General features: G+C 44.4%; 1 protein-coding gene across 1 annotated transcript in view; it reads left to right on the forward strand.

Moving 5' to 3' along the window:
- Nucleotides 1-17004, forward strand: part of GPC3 (glypican 3) — a 789745-nt gene extending 772741 nt beyond the window's left edge. The window contains exon 8 of the mRNA XM_073641317.1: nucleotides 16638-17004. Within this exon, the coding sequence (XP_073497418.1) occupies nucleotides 16638-16819 (182 nt within the window). The 3' untranslated portion in view covers nucleotides 16820-17004. The remainder of the gene's footprint in view (nucleotides 1-16637) is intronic.
- The last annotated feature ends 10805 nt before the right edge of the window (nucleotides 17005-27809 follow it).

Here is a 27809-nt window from a genome sequence, read left to right on the forward strand (position 1 = left end):
GTTCAGAGTGGTTTAACAAGACGGTTTTAATGCCCCTTGGAAGAGACGTGGAGGTCAGAGTGGTTTAACAAGACGGTTTTAATTCCCCTTGGAAGAGACGTGGAGGTCACAGTAGCTTAACAAGACGGTTTTAATGCCCCTTGGAAAAGTGGTGGAGGACGCAGCAGCTTAACAAGATGGTTTTAATGCCCCTTGGAAGAGTGGTGGAGGTCACAGTAGCTTAACAAGACGGTTTTAATGCCCCTTGGAAGAGCTGTGGAGTTCAGAGTGGTTTAACAAGACGGTTTTAATGCCCCTTGGAAGAGACGTGGAGGTCAGAATGGTTTAACTAGACGGTTTTAATGCCCCTTGGAAGAGTCGGGGAGGTCACAGTAGCTTATCAAGACGGTTTTAATGCCCCTTTGAAAAGCGGTGGAGGTCGCAGTAGCTTAACAAGATGGTTTTAATGCCCCTTGGAAAAGTGGTGGAGGTCGCAGTAGCTTAACAAGACGATTTTAATGCCCCTTGCAAAAGCGGTGGAGGTCGCAGTAGCTTAACAAGACAGTTTTAATGCCCCTTGGAAGAGACATGGAGATCACAGTAGCTTAACAAGAAGGTTTTAATGCCCCTTGGAAATGTGGTGGAGGTCGCAGTAGCTTAACAAGATGGTTTTAATGCCCCTTGGAAAAGCGGTGGAGGTCGCAGTAGCTTAACAAGACGGTTTTAATGCCCCTTGTAAGAGTGGTGGAGGTCACAGTAGCGTAACAAGATGGTTTTAATACCCCTTGGAAGAGCTGTGGAGTTCAGAGTGGTTTAACAAGATGGTTTTAATGCCCCTTGGAAGAGACGTAGAGGTCAGAGTGGTTTAACAAGACGCTTTTAATGCCGCTTGGAAGAGACGCGGAGGTCACAGTAGCTTAACAAGATGGTTTTAATGCCCCTTGGAAAAGTGGTGGAGGTCGCAATAGCTTAACAAGACGGTTTTAATGCCCCTTGGAAAAGTGGTGGAGGTCGCAGTAGCTTAACATGATGGTTTTAATACCGCTTGGAAAAGTGGTGGAGGTCGCAGTAGCTTAACAAGACGGTTTTAATGCCCCTTGGAAAAGCGGTGGAGGTCGCAGTAGCTTAACAAGACGGTTTTAATGCCACTTGGAAGAGCAGTGGAGGTCACTGTAGCTTAACAAGACAGTTTTACTGCCCCTTGGAAGAGTGGTGAAGGTCGCAGTGGAATAAAAAGACTATCATTGCCCCTTGGAAGAGTAGTGGAGGTCACAGTAGCTTAACAAGACGGTTTTAATGCCCCTTGGAAGAGTGGTGGAGGTCAGAGTGGTTTAACAAGACAGCTTTAATGCCCCTTGGAAGAGACGTGGAGGTCACAGTAACTTAACAGGACAGTTTTAATGCCCCTTGGAAGAGTGGTGGAGGTCACAGTAGCTTAACAAGTCGGTTTTAATGCCCCTATGAAGAGTGGTGGAGGTCACAGTAGCTTAACAAGACGGTTTTAATGCCCCTTGGAAGAGCTGTGGAGTTTAGAGTGGTTTAACAAGACGGTTTTAATGCCCCTTGGAAGAGCTGTGGAGTTCAGAGTGGTTTAACAAGACGGTTTTAATGCCCCTTGGAAGAGACGTGGAGGTCAGAGTGGTTTAACAAGACGGTTTTAATTCCCCTTGGAAGAGACGTGGAGGTCACAGTAGCTTAACAAGACGGTTTTAATGCCCCTTGGAAAAGTGGTGGAGGTCGCAGCAGCTTAACAAGACTGTTTTAATACCACTTGGAAAAGAGGTGGAGATCGCAGTAGCTTAAAAAGACGGTTATAATGCTCCTTGGAAAAGTGGTGGGGGTCGCAGTAGCTTAACAAGACGGTTTTAATGCCACTTGGAAAAGCAGTGGAGGTCGCAGTAGCTTAACAAGACAGTTTTAATGCCCCTTGGAAGAGTGGTGGAGGTCACAGAAGCGTAACAAGACGGTTTTAATGCCCCTTGGAAGAGTGGTGGAGGTCACAGTAGCTTAACAAGATGGTTTTAATGCCCCTTGGAAGAGCTGTGGAGGTCGCAGTAGCTTAACAAGACAGTTTTAATGCCCCTTGGAAGAGACATGGAGGTCACAGTAGTTTAACAAGATGGTTTTAATGCCCCTTGGAAGAGACGTGGAGGTCAGAGTGGTTTAACAAGACGGTTTTAATTCCCCTTGGAAGAGACGTGGAGGTCACAGTAGCTTAACAAGACGGTTTTAATGCCCCTTGGAAAAGTGGTGGAGGTCGCAGTAGCTTAACAAGATGGTTTTAATACCACTTGTAAAAGAAGTGGAGATTGCAGTAGCTTAAAAAGACGGTTATAATGCCCCTTGGAAAAGTGGTGGAGGTCGCAGTAGCTTAACAAGACGGTTTTAATACCATTTGGAAAAGAAGTGGAGATCGCAGTAGCTTAAAAAGACGGTTATAATGCCCCTTGGAAAAGTGGTGGAGGTCGCAGTAGCTTAACAAGACGGTTTTAATGCCTCTTGGAAGAGTGGTGGAGGTCACAGTAGCTTAACAAGACGGTTTTAATGCCCCTTTGAAGAGTGGTGGAGGTCACAGTAGCTTAACAAGACGGTTTTAATGCCCCTTGGAAGAGCTGTGGAGTTTAGAGTGGTTTAACAAGACGGTTTTAATGCCCCTTGGAAGAGCTGTGGAGTTCAGAGTGGTTTAACAAGACGGATTTAATGCCCCTTGGAAGAGACGTGGAGGTCAGAGTGGTTTAACAAGACGGTTTTAATTCCCCTTGGAAGAGACGTGGAGGTCACAGTAGCTTAACAAGACGGTTTTAATGCCCCTTGGAAAAGTGGTGGAGGTCGCAGTAGCTTAACAAGATGGTTTTAATACCACTTGGAAAAGAAGTGGAGATCGCAGTAGCTTAAAAAGACGGTTATAATGCCCCTTGGAAAAGTGGTGGAGGTCGCAGTAGCTTAACAAGACGGTTTTAATGCCACTTGGAAAAGCGGTGGAGGTCGCAGTAGCTTAACAGGATGGTTTTAATGCCTCTTGGAACAGTGGTGGAGGTCACAGTAGCTTAACAAGACAGATTTAATGCCCCTTGGAAAAGCGATGGACGTCGCAGTAGCATAACAAGATGGTTTTAATGCCCCTTGGAAGAGTGGTGGAGGTCACAGTAGCGTAACAAGACGGTTTTAATGCCCCTTGGAAGAGTGGTGGAGGTCACAGTAGCTTAAGAAGACAGTTTTAATGCCCCTTGGAAGAGCTGTGGAGTTCAGAGTGGTTTAACAAGACTGTTTTAATGCCCCTTGGAAGACACGTGGTGGTCAGAATGGTTTAACAAGACTGTTTTAATGCCCCTTGGAAGAGTCGGGGAGGTCACAGTAGCTTATCAAGATGGTTTTAATGCCCCTTTGAAAAGCGGTGGAGGTCGCAGTAGCTTAACAAAATTGTTTTAATGCCCCTTGGAAAAGTGGTGGAGGTCGCAGTAGCTTAACAAGACGGTTTTAATGCCCCTTGCAAAAGCGGTGGAGGTCGCAGTAGCTTAACAAGACAGTTTTAATGCCCCTTGGAAGAGACATGGAGGTCACAGTAGTTTAACAAGATGGTTTTAATGCCCCTTGGAAGAGTGGTGGAGGTCTCAGTAGCTTAACAAGTCAGTTTTAATGCCCCTTGGAAGAGCTGTGCAGGTCGCAGTAGCTTAACAAGATGGTTTTAATGCCCCTTGGAAAAACGATGGAGGTCGCAGTAGCTTAACAAGATGGTTTTAATGCCCATTGGAAGAGTGGTGGAGGTCACAGTAGCGTAACAAGACGGTTTTAATGCCCCTTGGAAGAGTGGTGGAGGTCACAGTAGCTTAACAAGACGGTTTTAATGCCCCTTGGAAGAGCTGTGGAGTTTAGAGTGGTTTAACAAGACGGTTTTAATGCCCCTTGGAAGAGCTGTGGAGTTCAGAGTGGTTTAACAAGACGGTTTTAATGCCCCTTGGAAGAGACGTGGAGGTCAGAGTGGTTTAACAAGACGGTTTTAATTCCCCTTGGAAGAGACGTGGAGGTCACAGTAGCTTAACAAGACGGTTTTAATGCCCCTTGGAAAAGTGGTGGAGGACGCAGCAGCTTAACAAGATGGTTTTAATGCCCCTTGGAAGAGTGGTGGAGGTCACAGTAGCTTAACAAGACGGTTTTAATGCCCCTTGGAAGAGCTGTGGAGTTCAGAGTGGTTTAACAAGACGGTTTTAATGCCCCTTGGAAGAGACGTGGAGGTCAGAATGGTTTAACTAGACGGTTTTAATGCCCCTTGGAAGAGTCGGGGAGGTCACAGTAGCTTATCAAGACGGTTTTAATGCCCCTTTGAAAAGCGGTGGAGGTCGCAGTAGCTTAACAAGATGGTTTTAATGCCCCTTGGAAAAGTGGTGGAGGTCGCAGTAGCTTAACAAGACGATTTTAATGCCCCTTGCAAAAGCGGTGGAGGTCGCAGTAGCTTAACAAGACAGTTTTAATGCCCCTTGGAAGAGACATGGAGATCACAGTAGCTTAACAAGAAGGTTTTAATGCCCCTTGGAAATGTGGTGGAGGTCGCAGTAGCTTAACAAGATGGTTTTAATGCCCCTTGGAAAAGCGGTGGAGGTCGCAGTAGCTTAACAAGACGGTTTTAATGCCCCTTGTAAGAGTGGTGGAGGTCACAGTAGCGTAACAAGATGGTTTTAATACCCCTTGGAAGAGCTGTGGAGTTCAGAGTGGTTTAACAAGATGGTTTTAATGCCCCTTGGAAGAGACGTAGAGGTCAGAGTGGTTTAACAAGACGCTTTTAATGCCGCTTGGAAGAGACGCGGAGGTCACAGTAGCTTAACAAGATGGTTTTAATGCCCCTTGGAAAAGTGGTGGAGGTCGCAATAGCTTAACAAGACGGTTTTAATGCCCCTTGGAAAAGTGGTGGAGGTCGCAGTAGCTTAACATGATGGTTTTAATACCGCTTGGAAAAGTGGTGGAGGTCGCAGTAGCTTAACAAGACGGTTTTAATGCCCCTTGGAAAAGCGGTGGAGGTCGCAGTAGCTTAACAAGACGGTTTTAATGCCACTTGGAAGAGCAGTGGAGGTCACTGTAGCTTAACAAGACAGTTTTACTGCCCCTTGGAAGAGTGGTGAAGGTCGCAGTGGAATAAAAAGACTATCATTGCCCCTTGGAAGAGTAGTGGAGGTCACAGTAGCTTAACAAGACGGTTTTAATGCCCCTTGGAAGAGTGGTGGAGGTCAGAGTGGTTTAACAAGACGGCTTTAATGCCCCTTGGAAGAGACGTGGAGGTCACAGTAACTTAACAGGACAGTTTTAATGCCCCTTGGAAGAGTGGTGGAGGTCACAGTAGCTTAACAAGTCGGTTTTAATGCCCCTATGAAGAGTGGTGGAGGTCACAGTAGCTTAACAAGACGGTTTTAATGCCCCTTGGAAGAGCTGTGGAGTTTAGAGTGGTTTAACAAGACGGTTTTAATGCCCCTTGGAAGAGCTGTGGAGTTCAGAGTGGTTTAACAAGACGGTTTTAATGCCCCTTGGAAGAGACGTGGAGGTCAGAGTGGTTTAACAAGACGGTTTTAATTCCCCTTGGAAGAGACGTGGAGGTCACAGTAGCTTAACAAGACGGTTTTAATGCCCCTTGGAAAAGTGGTGGAGGTCGCAGCAGCTTAACAAGACTGTTTTAATACCACTTGGAAAAGAGGTGGAGATCGCAGTAGCTTAAAAAGACGGTTATAATGCTCCTTGGAAAAGTGGTGGAGGTCGCAGTAGCTTAACAAGACGGTTTTAATGCCACTTGGAAAAGCAGTGGAGGTCGCAGTAGCTTAACAAGACGGTTTTAATGCCTCTTGGAAGAGTGGTGGAGGTCACAGTAGCTAAACAAGACAGTTTTAATGCCCCTTGGAAAAGCGATGGAGGTCGCAGTAGCTTAACAAGATGGTTTTAATGCCCCTTGGAAGAGTGGTGGAGGTCACAATAGCGTAACAAGACGGTTTTAATGCCCCTTGGAAGAGTGGTGGAGGTCACAGTAGCTTAACAAGACGGTTTTAATGCCCCTTGGAAGAGCTGTGGAGTTCAGAGTGGTTTAACAAGACGGTTTTAATGCCCCTTGGAAGAGACGTGGAGGTCAGAATGGTTTAACAAGACGGTTTTAATGCCCCTTGGAAGAGTCGGGGAGGTCACAGTAGCTTATCAAGACGGTTTTAATGCCCCTTTGAAAAGCGGTGGAGGTCGCAGTAGCTTAACAAGATGGTTTTAATGCCCCTTGGAAAAGTGGTGGAGGTCGCAGTAGCTTAACAAGATGGTTTTAATGCCCCTTGCAAAAGCGGTGGAGGTCGCAGTAGCTTAACAAGACAGTTTTAATGCCCCTTGGAAGAGACATGGAGGTCACAGTAGTTTAACAAGATGGTTTTAATGCCCCTTGGAAGAGTGGTGGAGGTCTCAGTAGCTTAACAAGATGGTTTTAATGCCCCTTGGAATAGCTGTGGAGGTCGCAGTAGCTTAACAAGATGGTTTTAATGCCCCTTGGAAAAGCGATGGAGGTCGCAGTAGCTTAACAAGACAGTTTTAATGCCCCTTGGAAGAGTGGTGGAGGTCACAGTAGCGTAACAAGACGGTTTTAATGCCCCTTGGAAGAGTGGTGGAGGTCACAGTAGCTTAACAAGATGGTTTTAATGCCCCTTGGAAGAGCTGTGGAGGTCGCAGTAGCTTAACAAGACAGTTTTAATGCCCCTTGGAAGAGACATGGAGGTCACAGTAGTTTAACAAGATGGTTTTAATGCCCCTTGGAAGAGTGGTGGAGGTCACAGTAGCGTAACAAGACGGTTTTAATGCCCCTTGGAAGAGTGGTGGAGATCACAGTAGCTTAGCAAGACGGTTTTAATGCCCCTTGGAAGAGCTGTGGAGTTCAGAGTGGTTTAACAAGACGGTTTTAATGCCCCTTGGAAGAGACGTGGAGGTCAAAATGGTTTAACTAGACGGTTTTAATGCCCCTTGGAAGAGTCAGGGAGGTCACAGTAGCTTATCAAAACGGTTTTAATGCCCCTTTGAAAAGCGGTGGAGGTCGCAGTAGCTTAACAAGATGGTTTTAATGCCCCTTGGAAAAGTGGTGGAGGTCGCAGTAGCTTAACAAGACGATTTTAATGCCCCTTGCAAAAGCGGTGGAGGTCGCAGTAGCTTAACAAGACAGTTTTAATGCCCCTTGGAAGAGACAGGGAGATCACAGTAGCTTAACAAGAAGGTTTTAATGCCCCTTGGAAATGTGGTGGAGGTCGCAGTAGCTTAACAAGATGGTTTTAATGCCCCTTGGAAAAGCGGTGGAGGTCGCAGTAGCTTAACAAGATGGTTTTAATGCCCCTTGTAAGAGTGGTGGAGGTCACAGTAGCGTAACAAGATGGTTTTAATGCCCCTTGGAAGAGCTGTGGAGTTCAGAGTGGTTTAACAAGATGGTTTTAATGCCCCTTGGAAGAAACGCGGAGGTCACAGTAGCTTAACAAGACGGTATTAATGCCCCTTGGAAAAGTGGTGGAGGTCGCAATAGCTTAACAAGACGGTTTTAATGCCCTTGGAAAAGTGGTGGAGGTCGCAGTAGCTTAACAAGATGGTTTTAATACCGCTTGGAAAAGTGGTGGAGGTCGCAGTAGCTTAACAAGACGGTTTTAATGCCCCTTGGAAAAGCGGTGGAGGTCGCAGTAGCTTAACAAGACGGTTTTAATGCCACTTGGAAGAGCAGTGGAGGTCACTGTAGCTTAACAAGACAGTTTTTCTGCCCCTTGGAAGAGTGGTGAAGGTCGCAGTGGAATAAAAAGACTATCATTGCCCCTTGGAAGAGCAGTGGAGGTCACAGTAGCTTAACAAGACGGTTTTAATGCCCCTGGGAAGAGTGGTGGAGGTCAGAGTGGTTTAACAAGACGGCTTTAATGCCCCTTGGAAGAGACGTGGAGGTCACAGTAACTTAACAGGACAGTTTAATGCCCCTTGGAAGAGTGTTGGAGGTCACAGTAGCTTAACAAGTCGGTTTTAATGCCCCTTTGAAGAGTGGTGGATATCACAGTAGCTTAACAAGATGGTTTTAATGCCCCTTGGAAGAGCTGTGGAGTTTAGAGTGGTTTAACAAGACGGTTTTAATGCCCCTTGGAAGAGCTGTGGAGTTCAGAGTGGTTTAACAAGACAGTTTTAATGCCCCTTGGAAGAGACGTGGAGGTCAGAGTGGTTTAACAAGACGGTTTTAATTCCCCTTGGAAGAGACGTGGAGGTCACAGTAGCTTAACAAGACGGTTTTAATGCCCCTTGGAAAAGTGGTGGAGGTCGCAGTAGCTTAACAAGATGGTTTTAATACCACTTGGAAAAGAGGTGGAGATCGCAGTAGCTTAAAAAGACGGTTATAATGCTCCTTGGAAAAGTGGTGGAGGTCGCAGTAGCTTAACAAGACGGTTTTAATGCCACTTGGAAAAGCAGTGGAGGTCGCAGTAGCTTAACAAGACGGTTTTAATGCCTATTGGAAGAGTGGTGGAGGTCACAGTAGCTTAACAAGACAGTTTTAATGCCCCTTGGAAAAGCGATGGAGGTCGCAGTAGCTTAACAAGACGGTTTTAATGCCCCTTGAAAGAGTGGTGGAGGTCACAATAGCGTAACAAGATGGTTTTAATGCCCCTTGGAAGAGTGGTGGATGTCACAGTAGCTTAACAAGACGGTTTTAATGCCCCTTGGAAAAGCTGTGGAGTTCAGAGTGGTTTAACAAGACGGTTTTAATGCCCCTTGGAAGAGACGTGGAGGTCAGAATGGTTTAACAAGACGGTTTTAATGCCCCTTGGAAGAGTCGGGGAGGTCACAGTAGCTTATCAAGACGGTTTTAATGCCCCATTGAAAAGCGGTGGAGGTCGCAGTAGCTTAACAAGATGGTTTTAATGCCCCTTGGAAAAATGGTGGAGGTCGCAGTAGCTTAACATGACGGTTTTAATGCCCCTTGCAAAAGCGGTGGAGGTCGCAGTAGCTTAACAAGACAGTTTTAATGCCCCTTGGAAGAGACATGGAGGTCACAGTAGTTTAACAAGATGGTTTTAATGCCCCTTGGAAGAGTGGTGGAGGTCTCAGTAGCTTAACAAGACGGTTTTAATGCCCCTTGGAAGAGCTGTGGAGGTCGCAGTAGCTTAACAAGATGGTGCTAATGCCCCTTGGAAAAGCGATGGAGGTCGCAGTAGCTTAACAAGACGGTTTTAATGCCCCTTGGAAGAGTGGTGGAGGTCACAGTAGCGTAACAAAACGGTTTTAATGCCCCTTGGAAGAGTGGTGGAGGTCACAGTAGCTTAACAAGACGGTTTTAATGCCCCTTGGAAGAGCTGTGGAGTTCAGAGTGGTTTAACAAGACGGTTTTAATGCCCCTTGGAAGAGACGTGGAGGTCAGAATGGTTTAACTAGACGGTTTTAATGCCCCTTTGAAAAGCGATGGAGGACGCAGTAGCTCAACAAGATGGTTTTAATGCCCCTTGGAAAAGTGGTGAAGGTCGCAGTAGCTTAACAAGACGGTTTTAATGCCCCTTGCAAAAGCGGTGGAGTTCGCAATAGCTTAACAAGACAGTTTTAATGCCCCTTGGAAGAGACATGGAGATCACAGTAGCTTAACAAGAAGGTTTTAATGCCCCTTGGAAATGTGGTGGAGGTCGCAGTAGCTTAACAAGATGGTTTTAATGCCCCTTGGAAAAGCGGTGGAGGTCGCAGTAGCTTAACAAGACGCTTTTAATGCCCCTTGTAAGAGTGGTGGAGGTCACAGTAGCGTAACAAGATGGTTTTAATGCCCCTTGGAAGAGCTGTGGAGTTCAGAGTGGTTTAACAAGACGGTTTTAATGCCCTTTGGAAGAGACGTAGAGGTCAGAGTGGTTTAACAAGACGCTTTTAATGCCGCTTGGAAGAGACGCGGAGGTCACAGTAGCTTAAGAAGAAGGTTTTAATGCCCCTTGGAAATGTGGTGGAGGTCGCAGTAGCTTAACAAGATGGTTTTAATGCCCCTTGGAAAAGTGGTGGAGGTCGCAATAGCTTAACAAGACGGTTTTAATGCCCCTTGGAAAAGTGGTGGAGGTCGCAGTAGCTTAACAAGATGGTTTTAATACCGCTTGGAAAAGTGGTGGAGGTCGCAGTAGCTTAACAAGACGGTTTTAATGCCCCTTGGAAAAGCGGTGGAGGTCGCAGTAGCTTAACAAGACGGTTTTAATGCCACTTGGAAGAGCAGTGGAGGTCACTGCAGCTTAACAAGACAGTTTTACTGCCCCTTGGAAGAGTGGTGAAGGTCGCAGTGGAATAAAAAGACAATATCATTGCCCCTTGGAAGAGTAGTGGAGGTCACAGCAGCTTAACAAGACGGTTTTAATGCCCCTTGGAAGAGTGGTGGAGGTCAGAGTGGTTTAACAAGACGGTTTTAATGCCCCTTGGAAGAGACGTGGAGGTCACAGTAACTTAACAGGACAGTTTTAATGCCCCTTGTAAGAGTGGTGGAGGTCACAGTAGCTTAACAAGATGGTTTTAATGCCCCTTACAAGAGCCATGTAGTACAGCATATTAAAAACATTATTCCTATTATTGGGGAGTGGATCTCCCATAGTCTTTGCCTATGCCTTCCAAGCAAAAGCTGCCAAAAATTAGCACGGAGGAACTTGCAATGCTGGCAACACGGACCACGGTCACCCTGGTGGTATAGTGGTGGTGGAGGCTGAGGATAAGGAGAAGAGCAAAATACAGCCAAAATGAGGAAGCATATACCCATGTGTGGGTGTGAAGGGTGCATGGGAATACACCTCCCGAAATAACACAGTGGATTTGACTTTATGTTACTCTGCTGTCATTTGGTGGTGATGAGAAGTCTGGCCCAATCCAGCCCTTGTTCATTTTTGATAAGGGTCAGCTTGTCAGCATAGTCAGTTGACAGGCGAGTGCGTTTATCAGTTATAATTCCCCCAGCGGCACTAAAAACATGCTCCGATTACACGTTAGCGGCAGGGCAGGCCAGGACCTCCAAGGCTTACATAGCAAGTTCATTCCAAGTGTCCAGCTTGGATACCCTATAATTAAAAGGCACAGAGGAATCACGGAGGATGCTGGTACGGTCGGCAAGGTACTCCCTCACCATCTTTTGAAACTTTCCACTCCTTGTGAGAGTACCCCCCGCCTCAGGGCCTGTAAGGTGGGCGGGTCTCAGAAAACTGTCCCAGAATGTTGACAGTGTTCCCCTGCCTCTGCTGGATTGGAGTTGCGTCTTTCTCACCTGTGCGCCTTGGTTGGTCAACGAACTGTGACCTCTGCCGCTAGCGTGTTCAGATGGGAATTTTTTTAACTGTTCTGCAGCAAGGGCCTTCTGGTACTGCCCCATTTTTGTAGACCTCTCCACCTCAGGAATAAGGGAGTGAAAGTTCTCCTTGTAGCGGGGGTCTAAAAGTGTCACCAACCAGTAATGACTGTCACCCAACATTTTGACAATGCGAGGGTCACGGTTAAGGCATCGTAACATAAAGTCAGCCATGCGTGCCAGACTGGTAACGGGCAAGACTACCGTGTCCTCACCAATATGATGACTGACCATGCTCTCCTCCTACTCCCCCCTGTCCTCAGGCCACCCACGCTGAACCAACTGTATGACAGTTGTACAGATACTACCGTCTACAGCGCATGATACCAGCTCCTGCTCTTCCTCCTCCTCCTCCTCTCCCTCATTGTCCCCCAATGCACGTTGGGATGAGATGAGGCTGGGCTGTGTGTAATTGCCCATTACGGCTTCTTGATCCATCTCATCATACTCTGGCTGCAATGCCTCCTCTTTAATTCTCTGCAGAGAGTGTTGCAAAAGACAGACAAGTGGGATACTGACGCTAATGATGGCGTCATCGCCACTCACCATCTTGGTGGACTCCTCAAAGTTTGTCAGGATGGTACATATGTCAGACATCCAGGTCCACTCCGGACTGGTACTCCACAACTGCTCTCTTCTGCTCACAAATCCTTTGCAACATGTGGAGGGTAGAGTTACAACGTGTGGGGACATCACACACCAGTCAATGTGCCGGAAGCTGCAAACGCTGCTGCAACACAGCAAGGGCGGCGGAAGCTGTAGCCGACTTCCGAAAATAAGCTGACAGGCGGCGTACTTTGACGAGCAGATCTGGCAACTCGGGGTACGATTTAAGAAACCTCTGAACCACGAGGTTAAGCACATGAGCCAGGCATGGTACGTGTGTGATCTCGCCTCGCCTCAGAGCCGCCACAAGGTTACGGCCATTGTCACACAGACCATGCCGGGATGTAGGTTCAGTGGTCTCAGCCACAGATCTGCCTGATCTTTCACAGCTGTCCACAACTCACAAGCAGTGTGAGGTTTATCACCTAAGCTTATGAGTTTCAGCACAGCCTGTTCCCGCCTGGCTGAGGCAGTACTGCAGTGCTTCCAGCTTGTAACTGATGTGGTGATATCTGAGATGGAGGCTGAACATTAGGAGGAGGAGGATGATGCACAGGAGCTGTACACTGTGCGGGCAACTCTGACTGACATAGGGCCCGCAATCCTCGGTGTGGGGAGGATGTGTTACGTACCAAGGTCCGACTGGGTCCCGGCTTCCACTATGTTTATCCAGTGTGCCGTCAGGGAGATGTACCGTCCCTGACCACAAGCACTTGTCCACGAGTTCGTTGTCAGGTGGACTCTCCCAGTAACTGCGTTGTTGAGGGCACGGCAGATGTTTTGGGACACGTGCTTGTGTAGTGCGGGGATGGCACACCAGGCAAAATAGTGTCGGCTGGGGACCGAGTACCGAGGGACGGCCACCGCCATAAGGTTGCGAAAGGATTCCGTCTCCACCAGCCTAAAAGGCAGCATTTCAAATGCAAGCAGTCATGAAATGTGCGAATTTAGGACTGTGGCCTGTGGGGCGTTGGCTGCAAATTTGCGCTTTCGTTCAAAGGTCTGGGATATGGACAATTGAACGCTGAGGTGGGACGTGGACGTGGACGTTGATGCTGTTTCTTGAGAAACTGCCATAACAAGTGAAGGCTGAGTGGAAGGGGCATCTTTGCATGCAGTATGGACAGGGGATTGCCTTGCACGCACAACAGGGGGTTCTCTTACACGCACAACAGCGGAACAAGCAGTGGTGACGCCCGCTGACACTGGTCGTGGACCCAGGGGTTCACCCCACAAAGCCAGGTGCTTTGCTGACATGTGCCTGATCATGCTGGTGGTGGTCAGGCTGGTAGTTTTGTCACCCCTGCTGATGCTGGCATGGCAGGTGGTACAAATGGCCTTTTTGGGGTTATCAGCAGAGTCTTTAAAAAAATTCCAGACTCTGGAAGACCTACCTGTTCTACTGGCAACGTGCCTCGTGTTGGTGTTACGGGGAACTGTTGCCTGCCTTCTGTGTGCGGCCACCACAGTGCTTCTTCCTGCCTGTTGGGGTACTCTGCCTCCCTCCACCCTGTGTGCTGCTGGCCTCGCTCTGGGTGTCCTCCTTCCACGTTGGGTCAGTTACTAGATCATCCACCACCTCCTCCTCTTCCACTTGCGCACCACGATCCTCCTCCTCACTTCGTGGCAATTGTGTCTCATCATTGTCCACCTCTTGTGACAAATTGCCAGCGTCAACTTCCTGTGGCCGTGGCTGTTCAAATATTGGGCCATACCTACATGGGATCTCCTCTTCCACCACTTCAAGCGGAGCAGGCGAGGTGCACAAATATGGAAATGGACCAGTGAACAGCTCTTCAGAGTGTCCAACTGTGGGATCAGTTGCTGTCTGACGACACTCGGCATGGTGGGAGGAAGGAGCATCAGGGTGAGGAGGAGTATGCGGTCGAAACTCACGGCTACTAAAACTTGACCGTGTGTAAGACAGACCGGAGGTGGTGGTGCCCAGGTAACTGGAAGTATTATCTGCTATCCAATTAATAACCTGTTCACACTGATCTGTTCGCAATACTGGTGTTGTAATGTGCTTCCCTAGTAATTCGTTCAAGAAGTGGGAGCGAGAAGATGTGGCTGTTGGTTGTGGCACATTTTCACCTTGGCCACGGCCCCGTCCTCTACACGCACCATCACCAGAACTTCCAGTTCCACGTCCCTTGCCACGCGCCTTGCCCATTGTAAATGAAGTAAAATAGCTTACACTCGCACTATCAATGGAAAAAGGGTAATAAAAAGGAGATTAGAACTGTGGAAGAGGAAAACCACAGTTCTATTCCTCTGGCCTACACCAGAATCTTTTAAACAGATATATTTGTGTCTGAACAGTCAGGGAGACACTATTACTGTTTTTTTTTTTGCGGAAAAAATGGCAAAAGCAGGATAATACAGAGATTTGAACCGTGGAACTGCAAAACCAAAGTTCTAGTTATCTGGCCTACACCAGACTCTTTTAAACAGATATATTGGTGTCTGAACAGTCAGGGAGAAACTATTACTGTTTTTTTACGGAAAAAATGCCAAAAGTAGGATAATACAGAGATTTGAACCGTGGAACTGCAAAGCCAAAGTTCTAGCTATCTGGCCTACACCAGACTCTTTGAAACAGATATATTGGTGTCTGAACAGTCAGGGAGACACTATTACTGTTTTTTGGTTACGGAAAAAATGCCAAAAGCAGGATAATACAGAGATTTGAACCTTGGAACTTCAAAACCAAAGTTCTAGTTATCTGGCCTACACCAGACTCTTTTAATTAGATATATTGGTGTCTGAACAGTCACAAACACACTCAATTTTTTTTTTTTTGGGGGGGGGGTCGAATACCAAAAGGTTAATAAGACGCATATTTGTACAGTCTGACTGAGGGAAAAAAAAATACAGGATTTAGATTAAAAAAAAAAAGGATTTTTCCTGGCCCCTGAGACCGGGGTGATAAGTCTAGCAATTTGACCAGCAGGAGCGCACAGTACTGTAATGCAGTGTTTGCTGGTATAACCACTGCGTCTCCTATACAGCCTGCCTGCCTGCCTGATATCTGGGATGGATATTAGTCCTGAGAAGGACTGTTTGTTTGATTTGGCAGGCTTTAGAGACCCTACACTACCTATTTTACATTATATATCTCTCCCTAACTCAGCAGCACTCTCCCTACACTTTTAAATACTCGAGGTGACGCTGTGCGGCCAGCCAATCACTGTAATGCCCACAAACAACATGGCTGCGGCATTACAGTGACTGGCTGGCAATCCCTGCATGTTCATTGGCTCTGTAAAGAGCGCCAAACGTGCAGGGCGGAGACCCGAGCTCCCGCCCGAGTAACCCGGAAATGCTCGGTGCTCGCCGAACATCCCGAGTAGTGAGATGCTCGGGCGAGTACCAAGCAGTGTCGAGCATGCTCGCTCAACACTAGCAGTGATCATTCTCTGTTACAGCAGCTAAGTTCTCATTCACTTCAATAGAAGCTGATCTGCAGGACCTGAGGATGGTCACTACATAGAGTATGGAACTGTACTGTTCTGGCCATATACAATGTGGACTGCCGCAAACCATGGGACCTGCTAATAACTAATTGGTGGAAGTTCCTCGTATTGGAAAACCACCAATCTAAAATGATTGAACTGTTCTAAGGATAAGGCAACAACATTATAGTCCTAGACAACCCCTTTAAGAGCTCATTTGAATCCTGTTTAACTTTGTTACAAACATCATTGCAGGTTTTTTTTTACCAGTCCTCATTCTGGTATGCTTGTATACCATTTATGTACCATGCATTATAGCACGTATGCTTTGATTATCTTCTTGAAATATTTCCACATCTATGTGGATAAAGATCTGCCTAAAGGGGTGATCTGGTTTGGACAACCCCTTTATAGATTGAGGGTTTAAAACTATTAAGGCATTTAAAGATGAGCATACATTTGTCACTAAGTCATCCACTGATAGCAATGTTCCTGTCATTTTGCAGCCAAGTCGGCTGGCTGCCACAGTGGCACAGGAAAGATTGGGAAGACATGGTTGAGACTTACCACTGCTCTCCCCATGCCAATGTGGCAGCCATCGTGGATGCTGGAAGCCTGGATTGCTCTCAGTGGATGATGTTGCGCAGGGTTACAAATTTGAGTTCTTTTTTTTTTTCTGGACAGATGATCAAAAAATCAGACAGACAATACTTTTTACGAACAGATTGGAAAACCATAATAAATCATTATGATTAAGTGATACAAGTCTACAGCCCATAATTCTGATATGAGACATCAACTGCATTCACTGAAATCTGTAAAATGATGATAATTAAAGTCAAAATAATCTGTATACATTTCTCAAATTTTTTTTTACGGACAGGGCAAAAAGTGTCCTGTTTTTATGGAGTGTCCGGGAATGTCTGGACGGTTGGCAGCCCTAATACAACGAGAGGCAGAGGACATCAGGCAGGGAGACCATACATGAGATATGTATTTTCAGTGCCAGGGCACAGGGTCCCTTTAAGCTGATTTGAGAGTTTTGCTTATAGGAGTTTTCATAATGTACTATTATTGATGGGGGACAACAATGTAAATTATCAAAAACTCATATCCCACCGGAAAATGGAGTCCTCAATATTTACACCCTTATTTTTTTCTTTCAATTTTGCCAATTTAATTTTTTTATACCTAATGAATGGGTAAATTGAGAAAAAAATGTTGTAAACCTCCAGGGGCGTTCATTAGGCTTGCAATGTGAGTAATTATTGTGTTCTTGTTTCTAGATTTGGACTATGATTTGGATATCGATGATGCTCCATTTAATAAGCAGATGCGAAACCAACAGGATCAGAACGGCAGAGAAATAACCCACCTCCAGCCTGGAAGTGACAGCATAAAGACTGTGTCGGCCAAACCGCTTCTTCCCCTCACAATTACCTTGTTAGGACTTGTCTCGGTGAACTGATCCTCCAGTCTTAACCTTTTACTGTTCTGGTAGCCACATAATGATCCTAGCTGAATTTTACAATTTATAACATTTCTCAGACCATTGTAAAGTCTTCTTGGAGAAAAATAAAAAGAATTTTATATAGTAATATTATTAATGTATTAATAAAGAACATTTCTTTGTTCACAGATTTTATTTACAAATGTTTGGTGGTGTGTTTTAGAGTCGCTCTATGAACATATTGCTCCTTAATATATACGTTTATGGAATATAATCATAGACAGAAATGGAATACAAAGACTGATTGTCTGTCTTTCAGAAAAGCCCTTAAAGACATTATCCAGGGCTATGTCATTTTTTTACTACGGGTCTAAGAACTAACAGGCAGGTAGTTGGTAGCTGCCTGCCTGTTGTGCCCGGCGCCCATCTCTGCCGGCACAGACCCGTCACAGACCGCTGCTGCTGGTTATTGAGCGGCTTTCACTGATGTCACATTGACAGAGCAGCGGCTTCTGTTCTCTGCTGTGTTGACAGGGTGTAACTGCCGACTTCATGCTTATTGAGAGCCAGCTCCCCGCTACCTAACTGCGGGGAGCCAGCAGTCAATCAACATGAGGTCGGCAGTCATGCTTCATCTACAGAGCAGCCCAGAAGAGGAAGAGCTGCTTTGTTGATGTGGAGCAGTTGATTCGCCAGTAGGAATGGTTGATGACCGCTCTTAGCCGGCACCAGGTAGAATAGGCAGGTAGTTGCTGCAAGTAGCAACTACTTTCCTGTTATTTTTATTTTTTTATTATGGGCCTAAAAACTAACATAGACTTTGACAACCCCATTAAAGAAGTTGTTGCATTTTGGATATATATGGAATGTTAGTCGGATATACCATAATTGTCTGATAGATCCAAGTCTCAATGCTGACAATATTCATATCTCCTATATAAATGAAAAGAGAGAGGAGCTCATGCATTCCTGACAGTTTGTGCAGGGTCTGCAGATCTAATATTGATGTGGGTTCCCATTATCTTATCCATTTGCCAGACATTTCCCAGGTGGCCTTGGCATTAGTCAGCCTCACCTTTTCATACATTGTGAGGAAGATTCAACTCAAAAAGGTTGGGTAACAAATTGAAGGCAGAAATGGTGAAGAGACATATTAAAAGGAATTTATCAGAAAATGACCTATTGTTTAAACCAGGCTTTTAATATGTTAAAAATTGCATTTTTTCATATCACAATATGCATTAAAAATAAAACTAGAAATCTTGCATTTTTCACACTGGCCGCAGTGGCTATTTTAGACTTATACATCTTCTTTACACAGCTTATAACACAGGGACCATCATTCACAATAGGCGATGTCACAGATGACCCTGCTCCCTCTCACTTAACAATGGCCTTTGCACACGCTCATTAGATTCTTCCGTAAAAAAGATAAGGTGTGAGAAAGTCTATTGTTTCTAATGTACATGTTGATATCTTGAAATAACAGGAAGTTGGAGTGTAAAAAAAAAAGCCCAAGTGGCCAATGTGAAAATTGCAAGATTTCTATTTTTTCAAATACAGATCGTGATTTGAAAAATAATAGTGAGAAAGAAAGCATTACCAAATATACAACCCCATGCAAAAATTATGGAATCACCGGGCTCGGAGGATATTCATTCAGTTGTTTAATGTTGTTGAAAAAAAGCCGATCACAGACATGGCACAAAACTAAAGTCATTTCAATTGGCAACTTTAAGACTTTAAGAAACACTAAAAGAAATCAAGATAAAAAATGTGGTACTCAGTAAGGGTAATTTTTTTCAGACCAAGCAGAGGGAAAAAATTATGGAATCACTCAATTCTGAGGAAAAAAATATGGAATCATGAAAAACAAATGCACAAAAGAACACTCCAATACATCACTAATATTTTGTTGCACCACCTCTGGCTTTAATAACAGCTTGCAGTCTCTGAGGCATGGACTTAATGAGTGACAAACAGTACTCTTCATCAATCTGGCTCCAACTGATTGCTGTTGCCAGATCAGCTTTGCAGGTTGGAGCCTTATCATGGACCATTTTCTTCAACTTCCACCAAAGATTTTCAATTGGATTGAGATCCGGACTATTTGCATGACATTGACCTTATGCATCTTCTTTCAAGGAATGTTTTCACAGTTTTTACTCTATGGCAGGATGCATTATCATCTTGAAAAATGATGTCATCATCCCCAAACATCCTTTCAATTGATGGGATAAGAAAACTGTCCAAAATATCAATGTAAACTTGGGCATTTATTGAAGATGTAATGACAGCCATCTCCCCAGTGCCTTTACCTGACGTGCAGCCCCATATCATCAATGACTGTGGAAATTTGCATGTTCTCTTCATGCAGTCATCTTTATAACATAGTAACATAGTAACATAGTAGTAACATAGTTTGTAAAGCCGAATAAAGACTTGCGTCCATCAAGTTCGACCTGTTAGTTCTGTAATTGCTAAAGTTGATCCAGAGGAGGGCAAAAACCCCAAATGATTTAGCCAATCTTCACCTGAGGACAAATTCCCTCCCGACTCTGAAACCAGCAGTCAGAATAAATCCCTGTATCAACCTACTATTTTATTTTATTTTTAAGTATATGCTGAAATCTGCCTGGTATCTAGAAATGCATCCAGTCCCCGCTTGAACTGGTGTAGTGAATCTGACATTACCGTCTCCTCACTCAGTGAATTCCATATTCTCACTGCTCTTACCGTAAAGAACCCCTTCCTATGCTGGTGCTGAAACCTTTTCTCTTCCAGTCTTAGTGAATGCCCTCTTGTTACCGTAATATCCCTCCTTTTGAACAAATCCTGGGCAAGATCTCTATACTGTCCCCTAACATATTTGTACACATTTATTATGTCCCCCCTCAACCTTCTCTTTTCCAGGCTGAATAGTCCTAGTTTTGCCAACTTCTCTGGGTATTGAAGTCCCTCCATTCCGTTTATTAATTTTGTTGCCCTCCTTTGTACCTTTTCAAGCTCATTTATATCCTTTCTATATATTGGTGCCCATAACTGAGCACAGTATTCCAAGTGTGGTCTGACCAGTGCTTTGTACAGTGGAAGAACAATGTTCTCATCCTTTGCAGCTATACCTCTTCTGATACATCCCATTACCCTGTTTGCCCTTACAGCAGCGGCCTGACTTTGGGCACTCCAATTTAGTTTACTATCAATTAAGATGCCCAAGTCCTTCTCCATCTCTGAATTCCCCAATGATTTCCCATTCAGTGAGTACTGGTGACTTCCATTTTTCCTTCCCATATGTATGACCTTACATTTCTCCTCGTTAAACCTCATTTGCCATTTAATGCTCCACCTACCCAGCTTATCCAAATCCATTGGAATGGCACCAAACAAAAGTTCCAGCATCATCACCTTGCCCAATGCAGATTCGCGATTCATCACTGAATATGACTTTCATCCAGTCATCCACAGTCCACGATTGCTTTTCCTTAGCCCATTGTAACCTTGTTTTTTTCTGTTTAGGTGTTAATGATGGCTTATGTTTAGCTTTTCTGTATGTAAATCCCATTTCCTTTAGGCGGTTTCTTACAGTTCGGTCACAGACATTGACTCCAGTTTCCTCCCATTCGTTCCTCATTTGTTTTGTTGTGCATTTCCTGTTTTGGAGACATACTGCTTTAAGTTTCCGGTCTTGACGCTTTGTCTTCCTTGGACTACCAGTATGTTTGCCTTTAACAACCTTCCCATGTTGTTTGTATTTGGTCCAGATTTTAGACACAGCTGACTGTGAACAACCAACATCTTTTGCAACACTGCGTGATGATTTACCTTCTTTTAAGAGTTTGATTATCCTCTCCTTTGTTTCAATTGACATCTCTCGTGTTGAAGCCATGATTCATGTCAGTCCACTTGGTGCAACAGCTCTCCAAGGTGTGATCACTCCTTTTTAGATGCAGACTAAAGAGCAGATCTAATTTGATGCAGGTGTTAGTTTTGGAAAAGAAAATTTACAGGGTGATTCCATAATTTTTTCCACAGAATTGAGTGATTCCATAATTTTTTCCCTCTGCTTGGTCTGAAAAAAATTACCCTTACTGAGTACCACATTTTTAATCTTGATTTCTTTTAGTGTTTCTTAAAGCCCTAAAGTTGCCATTTGAAATGACTTTAGTTTTGTGCCATGTCTGTGATCTGCTTTTTTTCAACAACATTAAACATCTGAATGAACATCCTCCGAGCCTGGTGATTCCATAATTTATGCCAGGGGTTGTATATAAAAAATATTTTAATATAACATAAAAAATTAGATTTACATAGTAACTCATTTTTAGATAACACATTCCCTTTGAAGAGAATTTGACTGGTTTAGTAAATCCTTGCAGTATCCATAAAATGTAATTTTTCTTAGAATTATGCATTGTGCCATCTGTGATTCCACTTGGAACTTCATGAAAAAAAATTAGCATTACCTTTGTCAATCGGATGGGTTCCTGATAGGCTAGGGTCACAGGATTGTGTATTCTCTTATCTGAGAGAATCGGGTCGATAATGCAAATCACACTCTGATCGCATTCTGATTAGCGTTTGATCAGAGTGTGATCATAGTGTGATCCGATTCTCTTGAATGAGGAGAAGATGGAGAAAAAAATTCTCCATCTTCTCTATTGTGTCAGTCCATGGAAGTCGGACTTCACTCAGATGTCATCCAAGTGCAGTTCGATGCTTACCACAAACTCATTGGCTTTAATGGCTGAGTGCGATCCAAATATCGGATCAAACTGGGGCATGCTGCAATTTTTCCCCAGACCGGCTCTGACCAAGTAAAAAATCTGACATGTGCACGGCCTCATAGCATAACATTGGTCTGAAAATCTGAAATGTGCACGACCTCAAAGCATAACAATGGTCCGAGTGTGATCCAATGTTCTTTCGGATCGCACTTGGACCGAAAATACTGTCATCCGCATGAGCCCATACACTGTCCAATCAATGTAGACCATGTCAGGGAGGTTTCAAGACATTCTATATTGACAAGGTGAATATTAACCCCTTTAGGGTTTATGTGTTTGCCTCGGTCTAACACTCCATAGGCTTACAATCTATAAACGACTTCCGGCTCGCACATAGACCCAAGTGTGTTCCGAAAAGCCTAAATAGCCATAACGTGAGTAAAAGGTGACTGGTGCGGTGCTTAAAAACACGGAAGATGGTGATCGGTGAGTATATTAACGCACTTACAACTGTACAACATACATATTAATACATGTTTATGGAATCAAACATTTTTCCGAAATGCTTCTTGAAGACTTGAAGGACTACTAAACTAGCCTTTTTCCTTCCCTGTTCCTCATGTTAATTCACCACCAATCAAATTAAAATTTGTTGCCTAACTAGTGTAGGCACCCTCTCTCCAGAAGCCCCACATTATAATTACACTGTCTGCCTCTATGAATGGCCTTGCCTCTTGCCATAACCAATTGAAACAGTGTGAAGAAGCTAATGGAAGGAGCAGCAGACACAATAGACAACGAGAAGGTAGGTCTTACTGAAAATTCACCTTGATAAATATTTATGATTAGGTACCACCCCTGATGAAGCACACAGTGGGAAACGCGCATGGGCTGGCTGGGCACCTGGATACTCTCTTACTTTGGTTCGTACCATGCATTTGTTTATGACGCATTTACTCTTTTGCATTACTTTTTGGTTGGTGCATCTTTCTGTGATGAATGATATGCACTTTACCTAAGATCAGCATATTGATGCATTTTCACGTTCTTACAATTTTTTCTACTTGCACTTTATGAAACATTTTACGTCATCCACTGGTGACGTTCATTGATGATTTTTCCATATATGTTTAATTTATTTTGTACATATTTCTATGTGCCCATCTGCATTGTACCATCCTTTTGGGGTTTCCAGCAGCTTTCCCTTTCTCTTCTTTTGGTTCTCTACATTGAATGGATTCCTGGTATTGCATTTTAATATGTTTTTATCTACTTTTTAATAAAGTTTGTGATTTTTTGCATTATTGTATAGTCGCAGTCATGCTTTGTTTGGCAGCTTATAGTGATGAGTGCATTATTGTTAACCCTTTCGGCGAGCACTTATGTTAGTGCCGCCGCGGCTGCATGTGTCGCGGCTGTTACACAGCTATGACACATGCAGGGATTGCCTAACAAGCAGTCAATCCCTGCATGTGTCACAACTGTCTAACAGTGGTGAGACATGCAGCCGCGGCGGCACTAACATAGATGTTGAGCATGCCGCAAATACTCGGCGAGTACCCAAGTGTGCTCACCGAAAGGGTTAACAATACACACTCGCTCATCACTAGTAGCTTATCTATGATATTTTGTATGTGACCTATACTTACACTAGGGACTATATAGGTAGTATATTCATAACAAACCATCATAGCCTATGAGTGTGCTTGTGGCACCAAGGGGCACTGGCAAAGGGGAGGAAAGGACAGCTACTACCACCCATTGCACATCTATGGCACAAGGTACTTCCAGCAGTATTGATCCTAGTCCTTCCTACTCTCACATGTTGTGGAGGGTGAGACACTACTCCAAGAATTACCGCACTATGGGCCCCTCGATTACTGGTTACAACCCTGCTATTGCTCATTTAGTGACATCTCAATTAAAGTTTGTATATTTGTTCTTTCGAAGATAACAGAAGAGAGGATCCCTGCTGTTATTATCATCTATATTCCAAATATCCCCCACAGGGTATCCTCTCTACAAACAATCATTTCTCTAAACTGTGCCATATGAGAAAATATCTGTATTTCTGTTACTTCCAGCAATCTTATGACACAGCATTGCAATGAGGTCAGCTCTGAATGTAATGTTTATGGCTCGCTGGGGAAGTGAAAATTCCTTCTCGATGTGAGGCCATGCCACCCTGCATTCATGGCAGAACCGTGTTACTGTTACATTACTGGAAAAGCTTACATAAGAATTTTAATTAGATTTTGGCAGTAGCGCCATTTAGGATTTTTCCAAGCGCATCGGTCCAGGACTATATTATCATACAACCACATGGAGGTGATTGACTAGGAAAGGTCAACAGATGACCTTTGTTTTAAGATAGCACTGCACTGATGAATTTACTACTATTACTACTACTATTGAGATTAATTGATAATAATATTATTATTTATTATTATAGCGCCATTAATTCCATGGCGCTTTACATGTGAGATAGAAATTATTGTATTTTCTATGTTGAATATAGTAATGGCAAGTCATCATTTCTTATGGGCAGCACTGTTGCTCCGAGATAAGTACTGTTACTTTGCAGCTCCATGGAATGGTGTTCAAATCTAACCAAGGGCAACATCTGCATGTTCTCCCCATATTTGCATAGGTTTCTTCTGAGTTCTCCGGTTTCCTACCAAACTTCAAAAACATACTTAGATTTTAATTAGCTTCCTATAAAATTGGACCTACATGGTGAATTTCTTTAAAGGGAAGCTATTGTCAGCAAATATTGTATTCTTTATAGAAATTCTGCAATTTGCACCCTGGTAGAAGGGGCTCTTTTAGACTTATACTTCTTACTTTGTGTTTCAGGAAACAACACATGTACAGAAGTACAATGGTCAGATCCCTACACTATCTTTTATTTTGAAGCATCTAATGAGCCTGTTCAAAAGTCAGTATGAAGGGAGGGGGAGCAGGGTCAGCAGTGAGGGTCAGCCCTCCTTCTAATGATAAGAAGCCTTGCTGAAAACTCCTGCTAAAAAGGTAGAAAGTATGAACCCATTTCAAATTTTGCATTCTGCTTTTATCTTAAATCAAATTGCAAGACTCGTTAAAGGGTCGATCGTGACTTGTAGGATTGCTGCTTCCAACAGGTGGCACTATAGAGTTCAAGTCCACTTTCTCTCTGAAGAGGCAATTTGCATACATTGTTTTTTAAGTCACTTTTCTTTTTTGACTTTTTTTGCACCAAAATAGCACACGCAATTCATGATTTTTGCACAAAGCTCAAAATTTTATTTTTTCAGCCTTCAACTGTTTTTTGCCTCTTTTTCACTAAAAAAGTCTCCCGTTTTTCAAAATATCTGAAAAATTTGACTTTTTAACTGTTGTACATAAAATTACTTCAGGGGGGACAGGAGTAGCATTGCGCCAGAAAGTCATAATTTATTAATCCATCTAAAACATCTAGAAAAGTCACATTGACGTAAAAATCATGAAACTAAATAAATCACAAAAGACAACTCGAAAAAAAAAATGAAATGATTTGGTGAATTTGATGCAAATCAAAAAGTCACAAATCGAGAGCTATTCACGCAAAAAAATTATGTAAAAAATGCAATGATGGATTGGGCCCTATGAGTTTAAAAAAAGCCCCAGTGGTCACTATGAAAATCGAAAAATTATAAATTTTGTTTTTTGATAAAGATCATGTTGTGAAAAAAAAAAACATTGTCAATAGTGTTGAGCAACCCCCGTAGTGTTCGGGTTCGGTTCATCGAACACCGGGATGTTCGTGGAACTGTTCGTCGAACACCTTAGAACACTGTCGAACACCGTCGAACACCGTTGAACACCGTTAAAACCAATGGCAGGCAAATAAAAATACATAGAAAACACCTTCAAAGGTGTCCAAAAGCTGACAAACTGCTCAGAAGACACTCTCTTTTAAAAAGCCGGCCGGCAATTCAGCATCGGTACCCGACAATTTAGAACAGAAAGAATAGAGCATCACACATAGATTAGATAGATAGAAACATATCAGTCACATATATAATAAGTACAGTGATAGTGTTGATTACTGTACTTGTCATTTAGTGTTAAAATAAAGGATTTATTAAAAAAAAAAATTGGCGTGGGATTCCCCGTAATTTTAGTCTCAACGGAGGTTAAGCAGACGGCTGGGGCAGATGTTTGAAGCCTGGGAAGGGGGTAATACCCACGGAGCTTCCCAGGCTACTAATATCAGCCCCCAGCTGAATACCTAGCCTTTACTAGCTATTAAAATGGGGGACCCCAAAAAAAATGACGTGGGGTCCCCCCTATTTTAATAGCTGGCAAACGCTAGGCAGACAGCTGGGGGCTGATATTAATAGCCCAGGAAGGTGCCATGAATATTGGTATTGGCCCCCTCCCAGGCTAGAAACACCAACCGTCAGCAGCCCCAGAAATGGCGCATCCATAGGATGCGCCAATTCTGGCACTTAGCCTCGCTCTTCCCACTGCCCTGTAGCGGTGGCAGTGGAGTAATAGGGCTGGGGTTGATGTCAGTTTATAATGCCAGCTGACATCAAGCCCAGGTTAGTAATGGAGAGGCATCTATAAGACACCCCCATTACTAACCCCATAGTCAATGTTAAAAAAAACACAAACACCCAGAATAAAGTCCTTTAATCGAAATAAACACACAATTCTTTATTGTTCTAAATTAAACCATACTTACCATCATGCCCATTCCAGCTGAAGCCAACGATCTCCTGCAATAAAAGTAAAATAATAAACCAACATCATCCTTACCTTTCCATGGTTCCCAGGATGGCTCCAGCTCTGCTACATTGAGATGACAGGCTGGATCACAGCAGAACGCTGCCATCCAGCTTGCCATGCCGCAGACACTGAGAAAAGCAGGCATGCTTGCGCTCCTCAGTGTCTGGCTGTGACGGCATCCAGATGAGCCGAGTTCATGTCCAGTGAACTCAGCTCACCTCATGCACGTCACTGACAGTGTGGGAGAATTCTCCTGCGCATGTGGTGAGCGTGAGAGAATTCTCCTGCGCTCACGGCAAGCGCAGGAGAATTTTCCCACGCTGTCAGTGATGTGCATGAGGTGAGCTGAGTTCATTGCACTCAGCTCACCTCATGCACGTCACTGACAGCGTGGGAAAATTCTCCTGCGCTTGCCGTGAGCGCAGGAGAATTCTCTCACGCTCACCACAAGCGCAGGAGAACTTTCCCACACTGTCAGTGACGTGCATGAGGTGAGCCGAGTTCATTGGACTTGAACTCGGCTCAACTGGATGCCATCACAGCCAGACACTGAGGAGCGCAAGCATGCCTGCGTTTCTCACTGTCTGCGGCATGGCAAGCTGGATGGCAGCTTTCGGCTGTGATCCAGCCTGTCATGTGAATGTAGCAGAGCTGGAGCCATCCTGGGAACCATGGAAAGGTAAGGATGATGTTGGTTTATTATTCCAGCTGAAGCCAATGTCTTCTGCAATAAAAGTAAAATAATAAACCAACATCATCCTTACCTTTCCATGGTTCCCAGGATGGCTCCAGCTCTGCTACACGAAAGCTGCCATCCAGCTTGCCATGCCGCAGACACTGAGAAGCGCAGGCATGCTTGTGCTCCTCAGCGTCTGGCTGTGACGGCATCCAGATGAGCCGAGTTCATGTCCAATGAACTCGGCTCACCTCATGCACATCACTGACAGCGTGGGAAAACTCTCCTGTGCTTGCGGTGAGCGTGAGAGAATTCTCCTGCGCTCACGGCAAGCGCAGGAGAATTTCCCCACGCTGTCAGTGACGTGCATGAGGTGAGCTGAGTTCATTGGACATGAACTCGGCTCATCTGGATGCCGTCACAGCCAAACACTGAGGAGCGCAAGCATGCCTGCACTTCTCAGTGTCTGCGGCATGGCAAGCTGGATCGTAGCTTTCTGCTGCGATCCAGCCTGTCATCTCGATGTAGCAGAACTGGAGCCGTCCTGGGAACCATGGAAAGGTAAGGATGATGTTGGTTTATTATTTTACTTTTATTGCAGAAGACATTGGCTTCAGCTGGAATGGGCGTGATGGTAAGTATGGTTTAATTTAGAACAATAAAGAATTGTGTGTTTATTTCAATTAAAGGACTTTATTCTGGGTGTTTGTGGGTTTTTTTTAACTTTGACTATGGGGTTAGTAATGGGGGTGTCTTATAGACACCTCTCCATTACTAACCTGGGCTTGATGTCAGCTGGCATTATAAGCTGACATCAACCCCAGCACTATTACCCCACTGCCACCACTACAGGGCA

This window comes from Phyllobates terribilis, unplaced genomic scaffold, assembly GCF_046119375.1.
Source record: "Phyllobates terribilis strain yellow unplaced genomic scaffold, ASM4611937v1 Scaffold_7__3_contigs__length_470593459, whole genome shotgun sequence".
Classification (NCBI taxonomy): domain Eukaryota; kingdom Metazoa; phylum Chordata; class Amphibia; order Anura; family Dendrobatidae; genus Phyllobates; species Phyllobates terribilis.